Source organism: Hydra vulgaris, chromosome 05 (genome assembly GCF_038396675.1).
Source record: "Hydra vulgaris chromosome 05, alternate assembly HydraT2T_AEP".
Taxonomy (NCBI): Eukaryota; Metazoa; Cnidaria; class Hydrozoa; order Anthoathecata; family Hydridae; genus Hydra; species Hydra vulgaris.
Genome location: NC_088924.1, coordinates 14,704,549 through 14,729,721, shown reverse-complemented (window position 1 = coordinate 14,729,721; position 25,173 = coordinate 14,704,549). Strand labels below are relative to the sequence as shown.

The following is a 25,173-nucleotide window of genomic DNA, read 5'->3' as shown; positions in this document are numbered from 1 at the left end:
TGACTAAAGATATATATATATATATATATATATATATATATATATATATATATATATATATATATATATATATATATATATATATATATATATATATATATATAAATTTGTAGGTTACTATTCCACCTATCTTTTGATACCTAGTTATAATCATTTAGATAAGATTTGATAATGTTATTAAATTTTTATTTCATAAAAACTTTTTTTTGACCACAGTTTTTTTTAACAAAACCATATATCAAAAAATCGGTGCTAAAAATGTCATAACTTTTTGCGGAGTTGTTCGATTTTAATAATTTATCACTTTTAAAATATTGAAGCTCTTTCGAATGATATATAACAACCTAGAACTTTTTCAATTTAAAATTTTCATTCTATCTAACTTAAGGGAGTGCCTGAAATACACGTCCGCCCATAAAAATGTGGATAAGATATATTCTTGAATATTAAGTTAAAAATAAAAGATATTTTCAAAAGAAAAAAGGAATTCTTTGAAACTTTTCATGGATGAGATTTCATTAAAGGGAAAAATCGCAATTATTAAAAATTATTTTATTCCATAAGCTCTACAAAACGAAATAAACGACTAATCAAATTTAGTTTAAAAAATGCTAATATATTATTAATAATTACATTAATTACAATAAATTACCTACGTTTTTTAAATAACTGTGTAAAAGCCGTTCCGCACTAAGTTTGTTTGTTTCTAAAACGAGTATTTATTTATTTTAATCGACGAAATCAGAAAAATTAAAGACTTAAAATTTATTTCAAAAATTATTTCGTAATTTAAAAGGAAATTTTGTAAAACTTAGTTTACAAGTTTTTTTAAAAATAAAAATTAGTATAAAAATATTTTATAACAAAAATCATATTTAAAGTAATTTAAAAATAAATATCGTCCAAGAATCAAAAGAATTATTTTGACATACAAACGCTGGGTTTCTCACCATCGCCATGTGTATTATATGGCATCGTGGTAAATACTTCAGAGACCGTGAATATTGTGCCCTGGAGCTCGTTGGAATTTTTTTTGTATTAGTATTTGTTAGTTTTAATTTTGGAATTAATGCAGAGCTATTTTAATTTGCACACTTCTGATAAATAGACCTAATAAAGTTGATTCCAAGAAATATTAAATTTTGTTCCAAAGATTTAAAATGGATTTGTGGGGTTATTAGGAAATAAATGTGCTAAACTAATGATTTTTAATTTCAAATTTGTTTAATTATTACCAAAAACCTAATAGATGCAAAACCATTATAAATTTTAAAAATTAGAGTTATTAGAGTGTTATATTAATGCTTAATTTATTTTGTGTAAACAAATAAGAAAATATATACATTGCACATGGAAATATTTTTTGCAATTAAATATAGTTAGTATAAATTGCTATATTATGAAACGACATAAGTTTAAAGAAAATAAATTGTATTTATACTATTTATACTATTTCTTAAATTCTCTATTTAGTATGGTTTTATATGTACTATTTGAACATGCTGCTGGGTATGCTGTTTTTAAAGTAATTTCTTCAGAAGATGTAGGTGCATTGTTACCAGAAGTTCAAGAAGCTGTTCTTGATTTAGAAAGGTTCGGTAGAATTGTAAAGTTAGTCGCATTTTCACCTTTCAAAACTGCTGCTAATGCACTTGAAAACATCAACAGCATATCAGAAGGTATATGTTTTAAATTTTTAATTTATTTTTTTTAGAATTATAGGGTTGACTCTTATTTTATGTATGTAAACAAAAAAAGCGAAAAAGGAACTAAAAATAAAAATTAAAACTAATAAGTGTTTTACAAAATATTATTGCATAAATATGCAGCATCATGATAAGCAAAAGAAAAATGTTTTGATATGTCTAATAATAAAAACCTGTTTCTAAAGAATATTTTAAAACTTTTATCTTTTCTTTTTGATATATTTAAACATGATAAGCTGATTTGAAAAGTTTATTGAATCATAAAAAATTACATTTTTGTTTGTGACTGAATTTCTCCCAACAAACTCATGTAAATAGCGTGTAAATAAAGCCTTGTAGAACTTTTTTTTCTTTTATTGTAATTCTTGTCTCAATAGAACGAAATGCTTGTGGTAATGGCATTTTTTAATTAAAAAAGCGCATTAAAAATAAAACGTAAAAGTAAAAATAATATTATTTTGATAAACTCTTCTAAAACTTTAGATTTCATGTTTTTAATACAATGTTACAAAGTTTTATTAATTTCTTAATTTATGCAAACTCTTTTGTTCAAAAATATTTTTAAAACAAAAGAACTTTTTATTTACTTTTTAATACGCAATATGCGAGTTGTGATTTTCACTTAATTAGTTTACGTACATAAAATACAAGTCAACCTGGTTAATGATATATTACTGTTTTCTTTATGATGTTAAAAATATTTGTCAGGTGTTGTTCATGAAGATCTAAAAACATTTTTGGAGAATAATTTACCTACTGGTAAAAAAAAAAGTAAAGTTGCATTAGGTATATCTGATGCCAAACTTGGCGCAGCCATCCAGGAAAGCTGCAATATTTTTTGCGAGTATGGACCAGCTGTTAGTGAAATTTTGCGTGGTGTTAGATATCATTTTCATAAACTCATTCAAGGTTAATTTTTTTACAATTTAGAAACTTTTTAAGATAAAATTTACAAATAAATCAATCCCTATTAATGTTGTATTTTTTAAATTCATTTATTCAATGTTTTTATTAATATCCATGTTTTAAATATCCTGTCTATTAATGAAGTTATATAAACATCAGGCTTGGTTGGGAAGCAGGAGTGATCGCTCTCGATAACTGACCACGGGAATAATATTTAGTTGCGAAAAAGTGGCCAGATTTTTTAGTTGTTTTGAGAACATTTCAAAAAACAAACAAAAAAGTGCAAAAAAGATTAATTGAACCAATGAGAGACAATTATAAAAAAAAAAAAACTTTTAACTGGAAAAAACTTGAAGCAAAATAAATTACAATTAGAACAAATATTTTTGAACCATCGCTCTTTTATAATTTTTTTATAAAATTAAGCGACATTTTTTGTATAAAGTAACATCTTACGATTGCTTAATAAGGAAACAAATGTTCTTTTATTTATTAAAGAGTTTTATATAATTTTTATTTATATACTTGTGACTTATATCCAGTGGTGAATTAAGGAGGGTTGGGGTTAAAGGGGGCTATAGCCCCGGGCCCCACAATAGTCAAGAAGACTTTTTTTAAATCATTTTTATGTTGTGGTACATAAAAGGTCTCCAATATATTAGCCCCTGACCCCAAAAAGTCTAACAAGATTCTATTAAAACTAACGCTGGGTTTAGTTTTATTTAAGCTAAATCATTTTATAAATAAGTTAATTTTTTTAATAACAATTTTATGTTTCGTGTGAAAATTTTAACATATTTGAAACAATTGTTCTTACTAAGATGAACAAATCAAATAATTAAATCATTGAGTTACTGTAGAAATTAGATTAATTAAAAGAAATCAAAAAGTACCTTATGAAGAGGAAATGGAACTGCTTCACAATATCGCTGATGATGTTTAGTGAGTGGGTTTTTTAATTTTATTTAGTATTTAAAACAGAAAAAAGTAACTTTAAGTATAACTAGTTTGTAAGAATGGCAACTGAAGCAAAAATATTTAGAACTAGTAAACCAATATCTAAGAACTTAAGAACTTTTCTTTATGTTTAATAACTTTTTAAATATATATATATATATATATATATATATATATATATATATATATATATATATATATATAATATATATTATATATAGGGCGAGTTACTTTGCATGCATGTTTGAGTTTAGGAACCAGAAACATCTTTTATGTTTATTTCATAATTAGTTTTATTAACTTTGCTGATTGTTAACAACTTCATTGAAAATGCAATTATTGTTGAAAGTCTTTTTGTTTACAAAATAAATCATAAAAATTGCTTCAAAAGATTACATTAGAATAAAAAACAGGAACACAAAATTACATTCACATACAAATACATACTTTTTAAATAAAAAATAGGAATATACTAATAAAAATCAATAATACATAATAAACTTTCAAAATTTAAAAAATATATATTTAAAACATTTATTTTTGTAAACATTTAATAATAGTTTAAAAGATTTATGGCTTTGCAGATATGGCTCCGAAAATGAGCCATAGTATTAAGTATTAGTTTGTTTGATATATGTTCATAAAACAATTTATACTAGAAATATCGACAAATTTCAAATAATACAATTTGTAAAACAATTCAACAGAAAACTCTTTATTTGCTTAGTCACCGTATTTTTTAAACCAATAGAATTAGTTTGTTCGTAGATTTGGCGGGGTTTTAGTGTTAAATATTCTTTTTATTCTTCCGCATCAAGATGTTTTGAGAACATTTAAGTTTATGTTTGTTTCAGTGTATGTCCATAAAACAAAAATTTTTTGTTTTATGGACATACATAAACTTAAATGTTCTCAAAACAACTACAAAACCTGACCAGTTTTTTGCAACTAAATATTATTTCTGTGGTCAGCAATCGATAGCAATTATTCCCACTTCCTGACCAAGCCTGATACATACATGCTTCAGCAGAAGTAAATGACCAAGACCCACTTCCTGACCAAGCCTGATACATACATGCTTCAGCAGGAGTAAATGAGTGCAAGTGCTATAAATAGCCTGTCTAAACCTGTCTTTGCGGACTACGCGGGTTGCCCACATAGATATCTTGCATGGCCTTTATAGCTAACCTTAAATGTGCAAGGTGCCATGGCCAAGTTGTCAAAACAAAATAATATATGGATAGACATATAAGGCATGCACCGTGCTCATCTCCTGAGGAGGTTTGATATATTTTATATATATATACACACAACCCTTAGAATTAGGAAAATTGAGGTCGGCAATAATTTGCCAACCTCAATCTTTTAGAAATCGGCAAAAAAATTTAATACAAAGGTCTTACCATAAGACATAAAAACATTACCATAAGACATAAAATCTTACCATGAAATTTTACCATAAGACATAAAAACAAGGTCGCCAATTTTATGCCAACCTCCAACACTTTAAGATCTGCAGTTAGGTCAGCATTGCGGAATGTTGACCCTAATTCCGAGGGTTGTATATTTATATTGTGTTGTATTATTTTTATTTATATATATATGTATATATATATATATATATATATATATATATATATATATATATATATATATATATATATATATATATATATATATATATATGTTTTGTATATTATAAATGTAATTAACAGTTTCTTTATTCAAGTCTTGTATCTAAAGCTGATACAATATTATGATTTATTTAGGATTAACTGCTGAGACATCAGGAAAAGCTCAACTTGGTCTTGGTCATAGTTATTCTAGAGCTAAAGTCAAGTTTAATGTTCATCGAGCAGATAATATGATCATTCAGACAATTGCTTTAGTGGATCAACTTGATAAAGATATAAACACATTTGCAATGCGTATTAGGTTTGTTGTTATTGTTTTGCTTATTGACTCAATTTGTTTTCTATAATTGGTTAAACAATTCATAAATGTTATTATTTCATAATTTCCATTTTTTTGTTATTAGATAATATCTTCTTATTGTTATATAATAATTCTTTAGAAAGTGTTTATAAACAGAAAATTTTCAATTTATTTCATTTATTGATTTATTTGCCATATTTTGACTTTTATTATGGTAATAAATTGGTTTACTTTAGAGAGTGGTATTCTTATCATTTTCCAGAGTTAGTTAAACTAGTAAATGACAATTTAATGTATGCTAAAGTTGCACATTTTATCAAATCAAGAAAAGATTTTACAGAAGATAAATTAGAGTCTTTAGAACAGATCGTTATGGATGAGGGCAAAGCAAAGGCTATTTATGATGCTTCTCGTAGTTCAATGGGTAATTTTTTGAATTTTTAAAATAAAGTTGATAGTATACACCAACCTAGTAGTTTTATTTCATATTGGAAACTAGCAATTTTACAAAAGTTGCTAAACTTGATGATTATATTTTTTAAGTTACTTTGATCATATTTTTCAAAACTACAATAATAACAATTGAGCAGTTCATCTGCATAGTGCACAAAATTTTTAAATAAAAAAAACCTTTCCAAACAAGTAAATTTTGAGGGATTTAAATTCTAGGAGTAAATTTTTTGTAATTTACTGCAAAAGTGCTGGACAGATGCTCATTAATAATTTGCTGTGTGTGGTTTTATAAATTAATCTTCTGTGTGTGGTTTTAAAAATTTTACATTTTGTGGCATCTGTGGTTAATAATAATTATTAAACATTATTTTGTGATTTTTATTAGTAATCAATATTTGCAGTTCACAAGATAAGTTTTTGACTGCCACTCAATATTCAGTAACTACTAAAATAGTAATAAAAAATTGTTCTGTAAAATATTTTTGATTAAAAAGTAGATGTTTCTGGTTTAAAAGTTATGAATTGGGTTCTTGAGTTCATATATATTTATATTCTCAGTGTTTTTTTTTTTTATATATATATAAATGATTTTGACAAATATTCCTGTTGCATTAAAAAAATCTTCTTTTTTTTTGGCACAATTTTTTTTTCACTTTATTAATAATTTATTTAATTTAAGAAAAATAATATATATTTTTAAAATTTGACTTTAATTTAATAAAATGAGTTTGTTGAGAGGGTTTGTTGTAACTAAAAGGGTTTCTTTAAACATGATAAGAGGGTTTTAAAATCAATTGGATATTTTTTTAAAGTATCAGGGTCGAGGACACGGGTTTTGAAGTGGAGGGACACCATCATCAATTTCTTAAGTTCTCTATATCTAGAAATTTCTGGCAGAAAAAAAACTCCTTTACAAATAAAGTGGGGGGGGGGGGGGTATGGCAAATAACCCCTCTCTACAGTGTCGTCAGCTTTGCTATGTACTTTCACAGTAAAATAGGAGTGCCTACACAATGACATAGAACATTGATTGACCTTTTTTTTATTGGATATTAAAATTTAAAACAAAAAACAGAACTAAAGAATTAATTATTTCAATAATCGGCTTATTTTTTTTCTGCTTAACTTTAAATTCTATATCAAGTTTGTGTTAACATAAAACAAAACTTGTGATATTGCTTTATTGTTGTTTTATACAGCTTTTTACATAAAAAATGTGCTTTACACGTTTAAAAATCAACTTGTCCGAAGTCAACAATTTTAGCCATTTTTATTTCTATGTCGCAAAAACATTACTTTTGTGTTTGAAGTTGAGTTTAATTCTTAAGCTCAAAATAAAACTTGAATAATAGAAAGATAAACTCATCATAAAAATTGATGGCTACTACTTGTCCAGGGGTTATTCTAGGAAAATAATTTGGGAGGCAGTATGCCTGTGCCAAAGCCAATCGTAAGAAAATTTGCCATATCTAGTCATTCTTTTGCAAAAAAAAAACAATATTTACCATTAAAAAAAAAAGGTTTTCAACTTCTGAATTGGGTTGGAGCCCAAATCTCCCAAAAACTTAAATAACCCCAGTCGTCATAAAAACATTGATTAAAATAATCTGACGTAAACACCTGGTGTGACATTTTTGCCAATAATGACATACTTCTGGGGTAGAATATATAATGAATTTTTGTAGAATCTACTTAAACTAGTGTAATCTGAAACAAAATGTGGCACAAAACTTGATACTGAAAAGAATTGCAGATTTTTGTGGTTAAGCCACAAACATGCTCCTAATATATTTTTTCATAGGATTTTGAGGCTACTGAATTTAAATCTGCAATCAGCGCAGTTTGATATCAGGCTTTTGATAGTATGCAGTCATTTTTATATTTTCAATAACTGTTTTGTAATTGGTCTTTACATTATGTATTATGTTATTGTGTAGGTTATATTTATGATTGTTTAGTTTTTTAATATAGGAATGGATATATCACCAATTGATTTAATTAACATAGAAAGCTTTGCTACTCGTGTCATTGGATTAGTAGAATACAGGCATAAATTGCATGGTTATCTTCAGTCAAAAATGGGTCAAGTGGCACCTAATCTTCAAGCTTTAATTGGAGACCTAGTCAGTATTTATACTAAATATTAATTATTTAATATATTTTAAATTTTATATGGTGATTAAATGGTTATTAGTTTATAAAGTTATAGTTTTCAATGTTTTAAAAGGGGGCATAACTAATTTGTTATACATTGTTATACAACCTTTAACTTCTTTCCTGTAAAACGTCTTTGTAACTAACTAACAATCTCATTCCCTCTTTCAGTGTTTATATTTGTTGTGTCCAGTCTTCTCCTATTAAAATTTAATGCCTGCGCATAAAAAAGTGCTGGCAGGATGGTCACTTTCAAGTTACCCTACATGATTTAAAAAGTTCATTTTTCCTGCTATTTAAATTAAAATAAAAATATGCGAAAAGTATGCTTTGAATAAATAGTAGGTAAAATAATTTATAAAAAAACTAGCGAAAAAAGCCATTTTTTATAAAAGGGGTACAAATGAACAAAAAAATTTTGTTGCAATTTAATACATAACGGTTTTATTATTTTGGCAAGCGCTTTTTTACGCCACGTTTGCTCACACGCACACCAAAGTTTTTGCGGGCGTGTGAGCAAGCGCAAAAAGACTTAAGCGCAAAAGCGCTGGCTAAATGAAGAAGACAGAGTGTCTGCTACAATCATCTTTATACTCTTCCATAAATTGTATTCACTGAGAAAAGCTGTTATACCTTTAACAACAGTATCTGCTATTCTGTCTGGTAGATCTAGTGTTAGTAACTCAACTTCTCTTTGTTTATTCTTCAACAGTAACACTTAATACTCTTGGTGACTAATGCGTTAAAGTGCAGTGACTAGCTTTCTAAATGTAGTGTTTTCTTTGTTTTTTCTTTAAGGTTAACAGTTTCTTAAGTAGTTAATCTGAATATGCCAGACTGCAAAGGCGTCTGAATGTTGATCCCATCTTTATGTAACTATTAACAAATGGTTTGAAGATTTTATTAATTTGGTTGCGGTTTTGGTTTCTGAATATAGAGTAAAACAGGGTAAAATGAAATAGTTATGACAATGTTTATGCTTTTGCTCAAAAATAAAATGTCAAATATTTATTTTTGATAAAAAAATTTGTTATAAATTTTTAAGTTTTTGTATGCGTAATAAGATTTTTTTATTATTTTGAAAAATGAACTTAAAACTCTAGGAAGTTAATTTCATTAAACTTGAAAAGTTTATGGGTATAACTTTTTATGCTGATAAATAACTTTTTTTCAAAGTTAAATTTGCTATTTAGGAAAAAAAGTAATGAGTAATAATCGGAAAAGGAGAATTGTGGGTTTGAATGAAATACGTTAATAATAAGTGAAGCGATAGCTCACTTCTTAAATGCTGCTTTTTTTTTATTTAATCTCAAGTGACCAATTAATCTATATATATATATATAATCAACTATAGATTTTTTGTGTTTAAAAAATTTTTTCACTGAAATTTTTCTGAATTTAAATAACTTTTGCTGACTGCTTCTATTAAATGATTCTTATACAGAGCATAGTTGCGCTTGCTGTGGTTAAAGTACAAAGCGGTGAATTTTCACTTAACAAATCTGTTAAATCGTTTAGAATACCAGTAGCAACTCTTCACAGGCGTTTCCTTTCCTTTCATAGGTGAAACGATTAGCAGTGGTTCAAGAATAAGATTTTCAAAACAACTTGAATCAGTTTTGGTAGATACATTCATCAAATTATCCAATTGGGGCTTTGGTAGAACTTACAATCATATCATCACACTAGTTATCAACTATTTGCAACTCCAAGGTCAATCTCATCTGTTTACTAATGGTACAACAATAAGAGATTGATATAACCTTTTCATAAACCGGTGGAGTCAAAGGTTGAGCATCAGAGCTGTAGGCATTTTTACATTCACAAAAAATTACATCAATCTAATTATAGTTATATAATTTTAGGAATTCATATTTTAGTCGTATATGGACATGACACAATAAGTGACACAACGTCACTTATTGGGTCATACTTATTTGCATCAAAAACAATATCTTGTTAATTTGTTTACCAGCTCACTCATCGCATATTCTGCAGTCACTAGATGTTGGTGTTTATTGCTATGTCAAAAAATTTGGCGCAAATTACTTTGGCAGTTTTATGCAGAGACAAAGTACAGCAATTTATCAAAAGAATGCTTTAGTCACCTGCAAAAATTTTTTTCAGCTCACTAGTCACTGGGTTGTTTCCACCCCACATCAATAAAATCAATCAGTCAAAGTTGCAAATTGCTAATACGTTTGAAACACCGTCATCTGAACCTGAGCCTTCATCATCTCAGCAACCAGAATCTATGATAGTACCATTACCAATACTAGCACCAGGAACTACACTACTATAGCCACTGTCCTCTAAATCTACACCAACATCTAGCATCAGCTCAAAAGTCACCCTGTCTGCAAACAACCTTCAATGTTGTAGTAACTCCGGCTATTCAAAAGGAAATTCAAAAAGAGGTTGGAAAACAATTGCAATCATCCCAATCACTTGCAGCAGCTTTGCAACAAATTTTTTGTATCCAACATGTTGACACAAAAAAAATGTAGACGTGCCCAGATTCAAAGGGGAGTGTCTCAACAAACCTGAAATACTTGAAAGGTTGAAAGGTGCTGAGCAAAAAAAGTAAAGCGAGCTAAAAACGTAAGCTTAGCTCTAATAACGAGCAGCAAACAAACCAAGCAACAAGTCCATCAAAAATATTAGCTGCAAACCAATTTAGGTGCGAAAAGTGCCAAAAAGTTTTAGTTGAAGCTTCAGCAAGTCAAAATATGGAATGGTGCCAGAGTGAAAATTCAAATTGCAAGGTTTGGCTATGTCAAACATGCATACCAAAGCGATATGTAAAAGACGCTGAGTTTTATTGCACTAAAAAAAGGCCGCACAACTGGAAACTCTACTCAACCTCTAATACCTCAAAAAAACTCAACATTACAAGAATAAAAAAGTTTATTTTATTTGATTGTTTTTTTAATTGTTATTGGTTGCTTTTTGTTTTTTTAATAAAGTGTATTATTAATTACACATGTATTTGCGTATTTCATTCTCCCTGAATGTCAGTGTAGAATGAAATAAATTTTTTTTAAATCAAATAAAGTTTCATTAAAAACTTATAAAAAAAAAATTAAAAATCTTTTTTCTGTTAAAAATAAATAATTAAAATCCTTTAATATTCCATTTCACCCCATTTTACTCCATATTTTTGCTGTTTAACCAATACAAGCATAAGTTATAAATTATAAATCACTAGCTATGGATAGGATTTTAGGTCTCCCTCTAAAATCTAATGGAATAGGAATCATTATACCTGAAATATTTTTTTAATATCCTTTCTTTTTTTTTACTTTTTGTGCAATGTTTTTATTTGTTTTTTTATTTAACAATCCTATTTATTTTGTTTAGTATTATCTAAATAAGACTCGTGATATGAAAAAAGTTGTTTGGTATATGAACCAATTAACATTGAGAAAATCCATATTTTGTTACAAAATTTTGAATATCAATTATGCAAAAATTTTGCATAATTGTTGCATTTTTGTTTAATTGTTTTGTTTTGATATAATAGTTGATTTTATCAATTGACGAATACAGCTTTTATTAAAAGTATGTACACATTAAATGAGCAAGCCTATATAGATTTCTGAATTTATATTAACATGATTTTTATGAAAGTCTTTTTTAATGTTAAGTTTGATTAAGTCACAGGTTACTAAATAACAGATAAGTAATAGTCAAATTAATCTTCTTGCTTTTTATTATCTTGTTCTTCTTTTTTTTCTTTCTTTGATTTATTTTTCAAACCATTATCTCGAGTTATGAATAAAAAAGTTGCTTGAGTTTTCTATTACCTCAAAGATTACAAAATTTCTAGACAACAGGTGATAACAGACAATTTTTCTGAAATGATTATATAATAAGAACATTAAAAAATTTGCTTGTGAAATTTTTCTCAAATTATAAAAATCTTAGTATAGAGGCTAACTTGATCATTTATCTTAGTAAATGTAGTATAGTGGTTGAGAATGTGTTTAGGATATCATAATGTTGATCTTGATGACTTTTGAAAAAATCAGATTCAGCAGTTGAATGTTGTTACAACATGTTGTATTCTATATAATTTTTGTATTTTTTTAAAATAAATTTTTGATAACTTTTGTACAAAACAAAATTAATTAAATAAATGACTTAAAATGACTTTATCTGCTACAATTAGAGCAAGTTGCAATAAGATTATAAAACTAACAAATAAAAAGTTATTCTTTTTATCCTTTTTATTTAGGGTGAACGAATCACATCAATTGTTCTAATTTAAATATTTAAAAGTATTGTTAACATTACATTTCATTTTTATTTTCAAGTATGTTTATATGTACTATGATAATGTTCTTTTATGGTAATTCTTATAAAAGCTGAGTTTATAATAATTACCATAAAAAAATTTTTACAACTGTTCAGCTCTAAATTCATCTATTTAAACAATCTTTTAAGAAGTATGTTTATTGTTTATTTTATAAATATAAGCAAAAAGATTAATTTGACTATTACCTACTAACCTTTTACTTAGTAACCTATTACTTAATTAAACTCAACATTAAAAAAAAATTGACTTTTATAAAAATCATGTTAATATAAATTCAGTAATAGCAAGAGCTATAATTACAAATATATTACAAAAATGTTGTTTTGCATTCTTTTAATCATAATTAACGGCTAAATCTCAGCCCCCTCTGTTTTGTAACATTTAACTTTCTTATCATTTTGCATATAAGTGTGCTTTTTTAAAGGTAATCAATCAAGGTGCATTATCTTGTATTCTGAATTCCTTTTTTATAGCGTAGGTAATTTTATCATAAGTTAAATATGGCAGCAAAAGTTCTTTTGAAAATAAGTTATTACTATGATGTAAAATCATAAGATTTAATATTGTTACAATAAAAAAAATTTAAAATAGTTATAATTATACAAAACATAACATCAATATTTAACGAGTATAATGATTTATAATTTTTTGTGTCTATTTTGATCAAATAAAATCATTCAATTTTAATGTAAATTGTAGCAATTTGTTTAAACTATTTAATAACATTTTTTTTTATTATTATTATTTGACTTTATTTTGATTTCATTCAACTCGAATAGGAAGAAGAAAAAATCTGTAGATGACTTCAACTTCTGATTGTTTACTAGCTAGTATTTTATCTCTAGTCATCCTGATGTTCTCTTATTTTTAAGTTTTACTTTTTCTTCAGCAAGTTTTTTTTCTATGTTTTTTTACTTTAACAGCATTTGCGTGTTTTAAATAAAAACACTTTTAAATTTCAAAAGAACATAAAAATTTTAAACTTATTAAATAACAACAGATTAAATGTGATATATTGTCCATATGAACAAGGTATTATTGTCTACATTCTTAAGTTGCTAATTGAAATATGGCAAATTAATTCTGAAATTTCTTTGAAATTATATCTAAGTATAAGTTATTTTTGTTTTACTATAGGTTGGAGCACGTCTTATTGCACATGCTGGAAGTTTAACAAATTTAGCAAAATATCCTGCCTCAACTGTTCAAATACTTGGAGCTGAAAAGGCTTTATTTCGGTATGATTGCATATTATGTGTGTGTACATGTGCATTGATATATATATATATATATATATATATATATATATATATATATATATATATATATATATATATATATATATATATATACATATATATATATATATATATATATAAAACATATAGCTTACTTAACTAAGTTATGTGATATCATGCTGAAATAATTTGATATGAGGGTTTCAATACATACATCAACTGACATCTCAGGAGCACATGCAGGAGAGTGCTGCTATATCAGCTAAGGGTTAAATTTTAGCAGCAATCTTTTTTAATTCTTCATTATTTCTTTCTTTAAAAAAACTGCATAGATGTCAGTAAAAAATGTAGACAAATGTATATGTATATATATATATGCTATATTAGATATATCCTTGTAATGTATATATATATATATATATATATATATATATATATATATATATATATATATATATATGCTATATTAGGTATATCCTTATCCTTTTTATTTTTCACTCACTAATTTTTTAAAATAAAAAATCATTTATAGTTGCAAAGCCATAATTAGAAATTTAAGAAATAATTATTTTAAAAGTATAGCATATTTTAATTCATTTATGCAAAGAAGGAGAAAAGAAAGAAATTTGTTAATATCAAACATTTTTAAAAAGGCACTATTAAGCTTAATTATTTAATAAAATAATAATAAAATATAAACATTTTTTTATAGTAATAATAAAAAAGCCATTTAAACTCGTTTTGGGGTAATTAATATTATTGCAGTAATTTAAGAAAGTTAATGTCTTTAAAAATAAATAAATAAAGAGAATTTTATGATGTCAAATATCGCGTTAAGCTAATGCATTAACCCTTTCAGTCCCAGACAAAAAACAGTAAAACAATTGTAAGTGAAATGTTCTCATCAATGTAAAAGCTATAAAATAAAAAATATGTCAGAATTTCACAAATGAGGCTTTGTTTTGTTTGTCTGAAAAATTAACCGCTAAATTTTTTTTTTTTTTTTGCCGCCAAACTTTTTTCAATTCTACTTTTTCTTAACTCTAGTTATATGATCAGATGCTGTTTTTAGAGTGGTCATATTTACCAAAAAATATCATGATCCGCTTAGCGGGTCACAGGGACTGAAAGGGTTAAGCATTTTTTATTTAAAACAAGACCTGTATCTGTATCAAGATTCTGTTAAAAAATTTTCTAACAGAATTTTATATTGTTTAAAGTATAATTAACAGCATTTATTTTGTAAACTTATCGGGTGCACATATTCTATCATACACATAAATCTTATTTAGTCAATGTTAGAAAATGTTTAATAAAACTTATTTTAAAAAACATGTATTATTTATATAATTTTTTTTATTACTGCGTACAACAGTTTATATACACTCATGCAAACTACAGCTATATTTATATATACAGCTATATTTATAAATAACAGATGTATTTTTTCTGGAATTCCTTTGAAGTTTCCATAAAGAATTTTTTACTCTCAATTTTCGAAAATATTAATAATTTTTTCACAAATTGATATCAAAATGCAATCAGAAATTTTCGAAAAAGTTCAAAGAATTTTAAGTGAATTCCTAGATTTCTGGAAATTCCCGAAAAAAACTTATCTATGAAATAAAAAATAATAGTTAAAAAACATAAAACTACTTTTAAATAAATTACCTTTATAAATTTCTTTAATAGCATTTAAAAGAACATAGATACTAATTTGTTAAATTAAGTTATAGTAAATCATTATAGTGCAAAAAAAGAACTTTATTGCGCTATAACGACTTCACTCATTTTATAATTACTTCTTTAAACATATTCAAGTGAAATTAAAGTTATCCACAGGGAAAAACCTTAACATTTTTTCTTTTTTTAATTCTACCTCAATGTTAAACAACATTGTGGAAATTCTGCAACTGTGAAGGAAAACCTTAACAGATGTTAGCAAAATGAATGTTAATAAGACAAGCCTTAAAAATAATGTAGTATAAAATAAAGCTCTGTTTTTTGCGTTTAGAAAAAAAGAGTTTTAGTGGAAGAATAATCTGTATTTTTTAGTTGCACATTTTATAAACACACTGCATGCTAAATAACTCCTAAATTATGCTTTTAATCATAAAAAAGTATATATAATTAAAAAAAACTTTTTAAAAACAACATTTTAAAAATAAACTAAAAAGTAAAAAATAAACTATTTAATGGGACCCAAGGACTTTTTGTGCATATACAACCTTAAGTATCCCTTAAAGTCAATGACTGAAAATGTTGGACAATTAAGAACAACTCATTCATATTGGCGCCCAACATTTTCAGTCATTGACTTAAATGGATATTTCAGGTTATGTACGTACATAAAGTCCTTGGGTCCCATGAAATAGTTTATTTTTTACTTTTTAGTACATTTTCAAAAGTTTGTATTTAAAATGTTTTTAAAATATTTTTTATTTACTTTTTTTTCTGCTAAAAATTTAGTCTGCTAAAAAAGTTTATTTACATTAAACTTAAACGCTAAAAGTTTGTTCATTGTTTGTTTTAATTACTTTTCTTAACATTTTTTTTTATTTACGCTAAACCAAAGTATGTTTTGCATTGTTTGTTTTAATTCTTTTTTTTTTTAATTAATTATTACCGCTGACCTCGTGTTTGTTTTGCGCAGACACCAAAAAAAAAAAAAAGACAAAGCAAGTTAAATAAAATGTTGTAATAATAATACAAACAAAACCACTTAAAAATATAAACTGTCACCATATTGCTTTAGTATACATACATGCAGTTTAATGCAATTAGCACTCTCAAAACTGCATTTTCCATATCTCACAAAAAAATTATTTTTATTATTATTTAATTAGATAGCTAAGGTAGGTAAAATTTTAATGCGCTATTTGAAAGCCTTTAAAATTGCTTCAGAAGCGTTAAAGTGACAACAAATTGTTGCTTTAACACAACTGTTACCTGTTTTTATAGCATGTTTTGTTGCTATTGAGTATCTCTAGTGAGATATATATATATATATATATATATATATATATATATATATATATATATATATATATATATATATTTATTACAGGTGCTTTGCACTTACTATTTGCCAATCCAATCAGTGTATACATCAGCAGCAACCCTATATTTGAATCCATACTTTTTATCTATTATATATTGTTATTTTAAGTATTTTAAAACTATGTTATCAGAATTAAGTTTAAACAAAGTAATATAAATCAAAATTATATAATAAACAAAGTAATTACAAGTATGTAATATTAAATATTAATAATTTTTTATTGATGAAAATAATACTTTAAAAGCTAATATTTTTGTAAAATACAATATCAATAAGAAGAACATCTAGTAACAAAATGGCAACATTCATTATAAAAATAGAGTATCTAAAAAGTTTTAGTGTTTTTAGGGCTCTAAAGACTAAAGGCAACACACCAAAGTATGGTCTCATATTTCATTCATCTTTTATTGGGCGTGCAGCTGCAAAAAATAAAGGTCGTATATCACGATACTTGGCCAACAAATGCTCTATAGCTTCAAGGATCGATTGCTTTTCAGGTTTTTATATTTATCTTCTTTAATTTCTATAACTTAATAATTCTTATTAGTTTAAATTCATGAGTCAATATAAGTTCAATGGTTTAAAATTTTTTTGTTACACAGAATTCCCAACGGATTTATTTGGAAAAAAATTGCATGATCAAGTAGATGATAGATTAAAGTTTTATGAGACTGGTGAAGCGCCAATTAAAAATGCTGATGCTATGGCTGAAGTGCTTGCTGAAGTTGCTAAAGCACAAAAAGCTGCTAAGAAGGCGTCCAAAAAAAAGAAGAAGAAAAATAAGGATACAGATAAGGATGTAATTAAAGTTTGTTTTTTACTTATAAATATAATATATACAGACTTAGGTCAAGCTTAAATGCTTTTCTGACTTAGATCAGACTTGATTATGTTAGATTCAATGATTTTGCCGATCCAAACTAATTAATATTAGTAAGCAACCTGTGTTGATATTTGACTGGGTCATAGGCGGGGTTTGATAAAACATAGCCGAGGTAAAGTTTATGACAGGGTACAGTGGACCAAGTAGTGGACAAAACCTAAAAAATAAATGTTTATTATATTCAAAACTGCATTATAAAACATATTAGTAATTAGGAACCTATGAAAACCTATATTTAATACTTGAACTACTAAATGTAATATGTATACAACCTATCTGAACTATATGCATTGCCTCTAACTTCCCCTTTTAGGTTTCTTTAATATTCTTAAATAATGACTTAGCGTATGTTAATGATTTGCTTGAATTCAGCTTTTATTCCTTGTAAACAAAAATACATGTTATTTTGTTATTTTATTCAATTTAAATTGCACTGACAATTTTTTTGTTTAGTAAAAATATAAAAATTGGTGATATTTATGAACTTATACGACAAAATAAACTAGATCCTAATGATAAACCATTCTTTTCATCAAAATTAACTGTTCTAGTTTCTACAGGTATTAAACTAGGGGATTCTAAGTGAAAAACTTTATAAAATTACAATGTAAAATGTTGATAGGTGCAAACAATGAAAATACTCATTTTGAGAGAAGTAATGAAAATTGGCTAGCTCAAGATTTTCAATACACCTACGGTACATTAAATGCTACATCATCAGTTAATGAAGTTGGGAAACCATGTTGCTCTTTTGAAAAAACAGAATAAAAAGAATAAGCTTAATGTTATTAATATTTTATTTAGCCATAAATTACTTCATGCAACAAAATTGAAACTAAGGAGTGCGTTCAAGTACAAAACTGGCACAAAAATTTCTTAAATTTAAAATAAAATCCCCATTTACCTGTGTAGATAAATTCACCTAATAAAGCTTTAGCATTAGTTATTAATGGTGATATATCAAAATCAGCATACCAGCCTCTAAGAAATGCTGAAAAATCGGCTGCCACATATCCTTTATATAATGGTATAAGATCTTCAAAAGCTAAGTGCTATCCCAAAAACATACAAATAAGTGGCTATTCATTACAAATACCGCTAAAAGATCTACTAAATCACACTCTTAAAAAGCTATGTAGTATACAAACCACTGTGCTAATCACAATGCTAAGGAATTAACTAAACTGACGTTTAGATGGCTGGTTTGATGGTGCTCCAGGATATAATGTTTACAAACAGGTAAGTTAAAATTAAAATAGTGACGAATAAAGAGTGCCTGTTGATTATTTGAACAGTACCTTTAAAACTCGGTAAACTTTATAATAATAAAAATGTTATATTATTCATCCAGAATGTGCGGCCAACAGATAAAATATAAAAAATACATTATTATATATAAAGATGATTAATAATATACAGATTAATTCAAAACGTCGTGGACATATAATAATATCAATAATAGAGTTTCAACTCCAGTGATAAATTTTCATTTTTTCTGAAGTAATTGCGCATTTTTATTTTTAAAGTTTGTTGCTTGGATTTTTTTAAAAATTTATTCCACCAGAGAAGTTGATTATTCAGTTCCACGATTTTAAGAAGTTACAGGATTTGAAATTGAAAAGTTAAAGTTTTTTAAAGTTTTAAAAAGTTTATTTAATAATTTTTAGAATTAGCATTTAAGAATTTTAGAATTTAACTAAAATTTATAATAAAAGTAAATATATCTTAATGCAAAGTCTAATATCCGGCCCACTTGCAGAGGCTGAAATGAATGTTGATAAAATCATAAAATATATTTTTATTAATTAAAGTTAATGCTCTATCTTATATATGTGTGTGTGTGTGTGTGTAATGTTTTAAATACCACAAGCTGTAGAAGAGCTTAAGTAAGAAATAACTTTTGCAATAAAAGCGAGAGTGATTTGGACTTGTCCTTGTTAATGACATTATTAAAGATTTCCCAAAATCAACTAGAACCTATCTTATGAAATTTAATATGAGATTTTAGTAATGTAAGAATAATAGATGTTAGTGTCAGGCTACCTTTTTGCATCAATTTCTTGTGGTGATAATAAAGCATTTTTTAAAGAGTTTTTCTTGTAGTCCATATGCCCAAAGAGTTTTTCTTGTGGAAAAAAATATTTAAAATTAAAAATAGCAGCTATACAATAATTTGGAAAAATTATTGTTGCTTTATGTATATATACATAAAGTATATTAGATAATGTTAATAATTAAAATATAGGTAAATAAAAAACTTTATCCTGACATTAACTTGTACTTTTGCTCTTTTAACTTTTTAGTCTACTTCAAGTATTGCTAAGATTGCTGTGTCATTTGTCATGAGTACTGGTAAAAGTTTGTCATTTAACATTTGTCTGAGTACTGGTAAAAGTTAGTACAAGTTGTCAACGGGTCTTTTGGTGTTATTTCTCATGCTTGAAAAGACAAATATGTTTTCTAGTTATCATATAAATTTATCTTTTGAACTTCATTCATTTTTTATTTGTTATATTTTGGGATTAATGGATACGATATGGATAAGTTAAAATTAAACGTCATTGTTAAATTTTTTAATAAATATATTTTAACTCATTAATATAAGATATCTTTTAAATATATTTTTCATCACCATTCCATCAGTTCCGTTGAACAAACAAAGTATGAAAGTATACACAAACACTAGAGTGAAGAATTGTCTTTCTTTTTTTCTTGTTTCAAGTATTGTATCTTTTTTTTAAGCAATATATATTTTTAAAAATATCACCAATACCGCATACAATAAAAATTTCTTTAAAAATTCTAAACCATGTTTTAAAAATTAACTGTTTTTCAGAAATAGAAAAATATAGTTATACTTTGGTTAGCAAATAATGGGACACTATGTCTGTTAGGTCATATGCATCTCTAAATGTGGCTGGAAATTAAGTTTTGTTGCACATACTTGGTGTCTAACTTCTAATCTTATAGTAAACTATACAATTAATAGTTAGACACCAAATATGTGCAACGAAACTATAAAATATAACTATTTTGTTGTAAAAATAATATGTTTACAACTTTAAATTCATGATATGGCTAAATATTTGTTGGGGAAACATGAGGGATAAAGTAAGGGAGGCGGTATTTTGCACAGACAAGAATTTTTTAGAAAAATGATATAAAAATATACTTTTTTGTTTTTAATCACCTATCTGTACAAATACTAAATCGCTAGAGTTAGTTATAAGAGAGAAAGCTATTCCATTCTACATGTTTCCCCCCTCCCCCTTCTTTTTCTTATTTTTGCACTTGTTCAAAAATCTGAGCATCGTGAACTTTCTTTATGACAAGAACATTAATTTATTTTGCAATGTTTTTTTTACCTTTACAACTTTAGTTATAAAGGTAAAACAAACGTTGAACGTATTCCTTTCATCATATGCATGGCAGTTTTATCTCAGTTTTTTTATTTTTTTTTATCTCAGTTATATATATAATAACCAAAACATTGCTTTCTGTTGACCTTTTATTATTTTATGCAAATTTTATGCTCTGCAAAGAATAATCATTCAGAAACAAAATTGACTTATGATGATTTATGGTTGCGAGTATATCAGGTATAAATATCTGGTGCAATTGTGACAGTAAATAATTCACTTTCTATATTTGCTATTTTGCTACAGAATACATTGTATGAATCTTTATAGATTAGAAGGTTTTTTAACTATGTCATTTTGAACACACCTTTAACACATTTTTTGCAGCAACGTGAATGATAACAAACTTTAATAGCAGAACAATCTTTAAAAAAACATTGTTCATTGCTACATATTTTCAATAGAAAATTTTTCACTTTCATATTCAGCTGCAAGTCACAACTTTGCAACATTGTAAGTTAATGATTGAGTTAATTTTTGGATTTTGGATAATTCTACAAACCTTTATAAATAAAATATATTATTAAAAAAGTATATGTTTTAATCGTACAATAAAAAACTACACTTAATTCGTATAAGAGTTTACTCTTTTAACAAAATCATTTCTCTAGAGTAAATCACTTCAAAAATGTTAATAAAAGACAAAAAAAAAATCATAACTGGATTATAGTATTTTAGTTATGCTTTCTTACAGACGACTTTTCTTCGTAGAATTTTCTTCGTAGTAAATTATCAAACTTTGATATTTCTTTATTAAATTCGACAGATGAAAATCATTTACTTTTTTTTAAATTAAAAAGTTTATTAAAATCTACTAAAGCTAAAATAGTTGCTGTTTTTGATGTTTATTTTTGTTTTTTTAACTCTTTTAAAATTCTTTTCTAAAATAATTTTATTTGAAAATCTTTGATAACAAAAATGATGATGACTAAAACCTGGTCTGAATTAAATGTGAAACAACTGCAAGTTGTCGTCGGTGTTGTACTGTATCTAGAAGTTGTTGTTGATAATAACATTTAATAAATACTGTTGCTTATATGACAATAACATTTAACAAATACTGTTCTGTTACAATTTTAATCTCTTTACGCTTAGCGAAATTCTGAAATACTTTAAACGAAACTGTATAAAATTTGACAAAATCGTCGTGTTTTACATCATCTTTAAAATAAATCGAATAAATTTTACACTTCGCTATTTGCTTTTGTGTTTAGCAATCTTTGTCTTTCTTTTTTTATTTTAATATTTTGCGTAACGCTATTACATTTCTTGTTTTATTAAAAGGCTGTAATTTACGTTTTTCAAAATGTCAAAAATCAATTAATATCGAATACAACACGCCTGAATGAAAGGTAGGAATAGAAAAATGCTTATTGTAAGCAAAAAATGGTGTTTCATATTGTAAATATTTATGTTTTCGTTTCACTAAATGTTAACACGCAAGTTTACATCCATAGAACATAGACCCTGAAATTATGCAACGGGATGAAAGAAACAGATAGACCTGCATACGGCCTATGTTTAGACCTGCATGTTTAGACCTGCAAACAGATAGACCTGCATACGGCCTATGTACAGCCTTAATCAGGCTTTTTTATGAGATATTATTTCGTAAGGAAAACGCTCAACGCTTATAAATGTAGCTTTAACAGCTTTGAGTAACATTGTTAAAAGTTAAAATTAGCGTATCTGAAGTACCGCGTTATAATTAAATTTAATTTTAAACCGCGTTAACCCTTTAACAGTCCCGTGTTTTTTTTAATTACGGTCGCTATTAGTCCAGCTTCTTTTTTCTTTTTTGAAGTGGTCTCTAAATGCCTTGTGTTTTTAAAAACGTCGTGTTTTTGTTATTAATAGGTTAGAAAAAGTTTTTTAATACTTTCAACATTAAATACTACAAAATATTATCATTTGAGTTTAAGAATATAAAATCATACTATATATATATACACAAAATTTTAAATATGTATTCACTAATATTCATTTTTGTATGATAATTCGAAAAGCATGGAGCTGCGAATCTTTTCGAATATTGTGTTTATTGCATACCGCACACCTACTCTGAGCATTAATCTTTCCTTATCGTTTTCAAAAATCATTCATCAAGTTAATCTTTTCACTAATGATTCCTCATATATAATTTTCTATATTTTCGTGAATATTCACTTTTTGATAATGATTTATGCACTGAAAGAACTTTCTTTTCTGTCATATTTAAAATTAAACAAGTGTAAAAGTAAATTATTGAAACAAAATTTATGTAAATATGTAGTAATAAATTTTGTGACAGATAGACGTATTACTGATGTATTACTGATGAATAAGAAGGAAATATGAGGAAATGCAAAACCGTAATATTACGGCATGGACATTGAGAAACCACTTTTAGTTTGCGTAATAATACGGCATGGACTGTTAAAGGGTTAAAATCATTTAAACTAATATAACAAATACTAATAATAAAATCTAAATTTGGTATTTGAAAAAGATTAAATATTCATTTCTTTAAACAATTTTTTTTTTTTTTTTTTACGTATTTAATGTAATATTTTTAATAAAAATTATAAACAGTATATATAGATAGATTTTAGTTACCTATAAGACATTTGTAAACAAAGTTTATGTTTTGAATAAATTACGTCGAATAAATTACACGAAATTTAACAAGAAACAAAAAATTATAAATACATTTGTGGAAGAATTCTTTTAAACAAAAACACGTCTCCCTTTAAATCTACGGTGAAGAGATTTATGATTTACGTTCTAAATTTAGCAAGTATAAAAGTTAGCAAGAAAAAATTTCTTTAATAAAATATTGCGAAATTATTTTCCATTCTTTCAAAACTTATTTTCAATTTATAAAATCACATTTAATTCAAAATCTTTTTTTTTTTTTTTTTTTTTAGTTATAAAAATCATTTTCTTAAACAAAAAAAACACAGCGGTTAAATGCTTTTTTTACAACTTAATATTTTCTGAATTTACATCACTTAAACGATATTAAAAGATAATTTATTTTAAAAATAAAATATTCCATTCCAAAATAAATTTTTTTTTTTTGCTTTACATAAAACTGCTTAAAGCGTTCGCAAATTGCCACGTAAAATACGAGCTTCATAACGCTTCTTAACAAGGCCTAAACTAAAAGTAAACCGCACTATTTCTATGTTTTATTTGAAAGAAAAGATATATATATATATATATATATATTTGTGTGTCTGCTTAAAGCAATAGGACTACCACTGCATTCGTTAAAACTATTAGCAGCACCATTATATTATTTCGATCTTACAGTAATATCCCGTGTATGTGTGTGTGTTATTTCGCCATAGTGTTTTGATTTTTTTTGTTTTTGTTTTTCTTCCTGGAAGTCTTAATTAAAATTATGCTTTTGTAGAAAACACAAGTAACCATTTTATTATGTAATTAATTTTTTTTAAATCTGTTTTTTTATGTATGTAATAACTTTATTATACACTTAAGCTTATTTAAATTACAGAATATTGAAAAAGAAAATGTAGAACCAAAAAAAAAGAATTTAAAACGCAAGTTGGAGAACAATGATGACGTGATTGAGGAGAGTTCTCACCACAAGAAAAAAAAGGTTTTTAAATTACTGAATTGTTTTTTTTATTAATACTGTTAATTTAAAGTTAAATATAGTTATACAATAAAACAGCCAGACATTGATAATTTAAAGTTAAATATATAAAATACTATAAAACAGCCAGAAATTAACGCCATACGCGTAGATTTTGTTTACAGTATGGCACTACAAAACATAATAAACCTTTTATGTGCGCTAAACAACGAGGTTGTTTTTTTTATGTGTAATTTTTTTTTTAGGTTAAAGTTGAAGATGAAGAAATCGCGTTGCAAGAAGATGAAACAGTTTCAAAGAAAAAAAAGAAGAAGAAGAAGGCTAAGCAATCAGAAGAATAGCGATAAATTTTTCGTTATTTTAGTTTAAAAATTTTTGTAAAAAAGAAATCAGTTTTAACTATCTTCTGGATTGAATTTGAAACCTTTATAGACGAGTTTGACGTTTTTAATGCATCTTCTATTATGACACATCTCTAAAAGCGGTTTTTTTTTAAATCGAAGACAATGTTTATTATTTTTAAATATATTCATATTGATAAA

The 25,173-nt window shown here is 25.9% G+C and overlaps 1 protein-coding gene across 1 annotated transcript; it reads left to right on the top strand.

Annotated features, from left to right (window-relative positions):
- The first annotated feature begins 1,438 nt into the window (after positions 1–1,438).
- On the top strand, positions 1,439–25,173 carry LOC136071882 (nucleolar protein 56-like). The gene is made up of 10 exons (XM_065797468.1): positions 1,439–1,679; positions 2,415–2,615; positions 5,339–5,504; positions 5,741–5,928; positions 7,929–8,080; positions 13,567–13,667; positions 17,077–17,225; positions 17,331–17,527; positions 24,530–24,634; positions 24,877–25,173. The coding sequence occupies exons 1-10, from the start codon at positions 1,475–1,477 to the stop codon at positions 24,970–24,972; spliced, it is 1,560 nt and encodes a 519-aa protein (XP_065653540.1). The 5' UTR covers positions 1,439–1,474; the 3' UTR covers positions 24,973–25,173.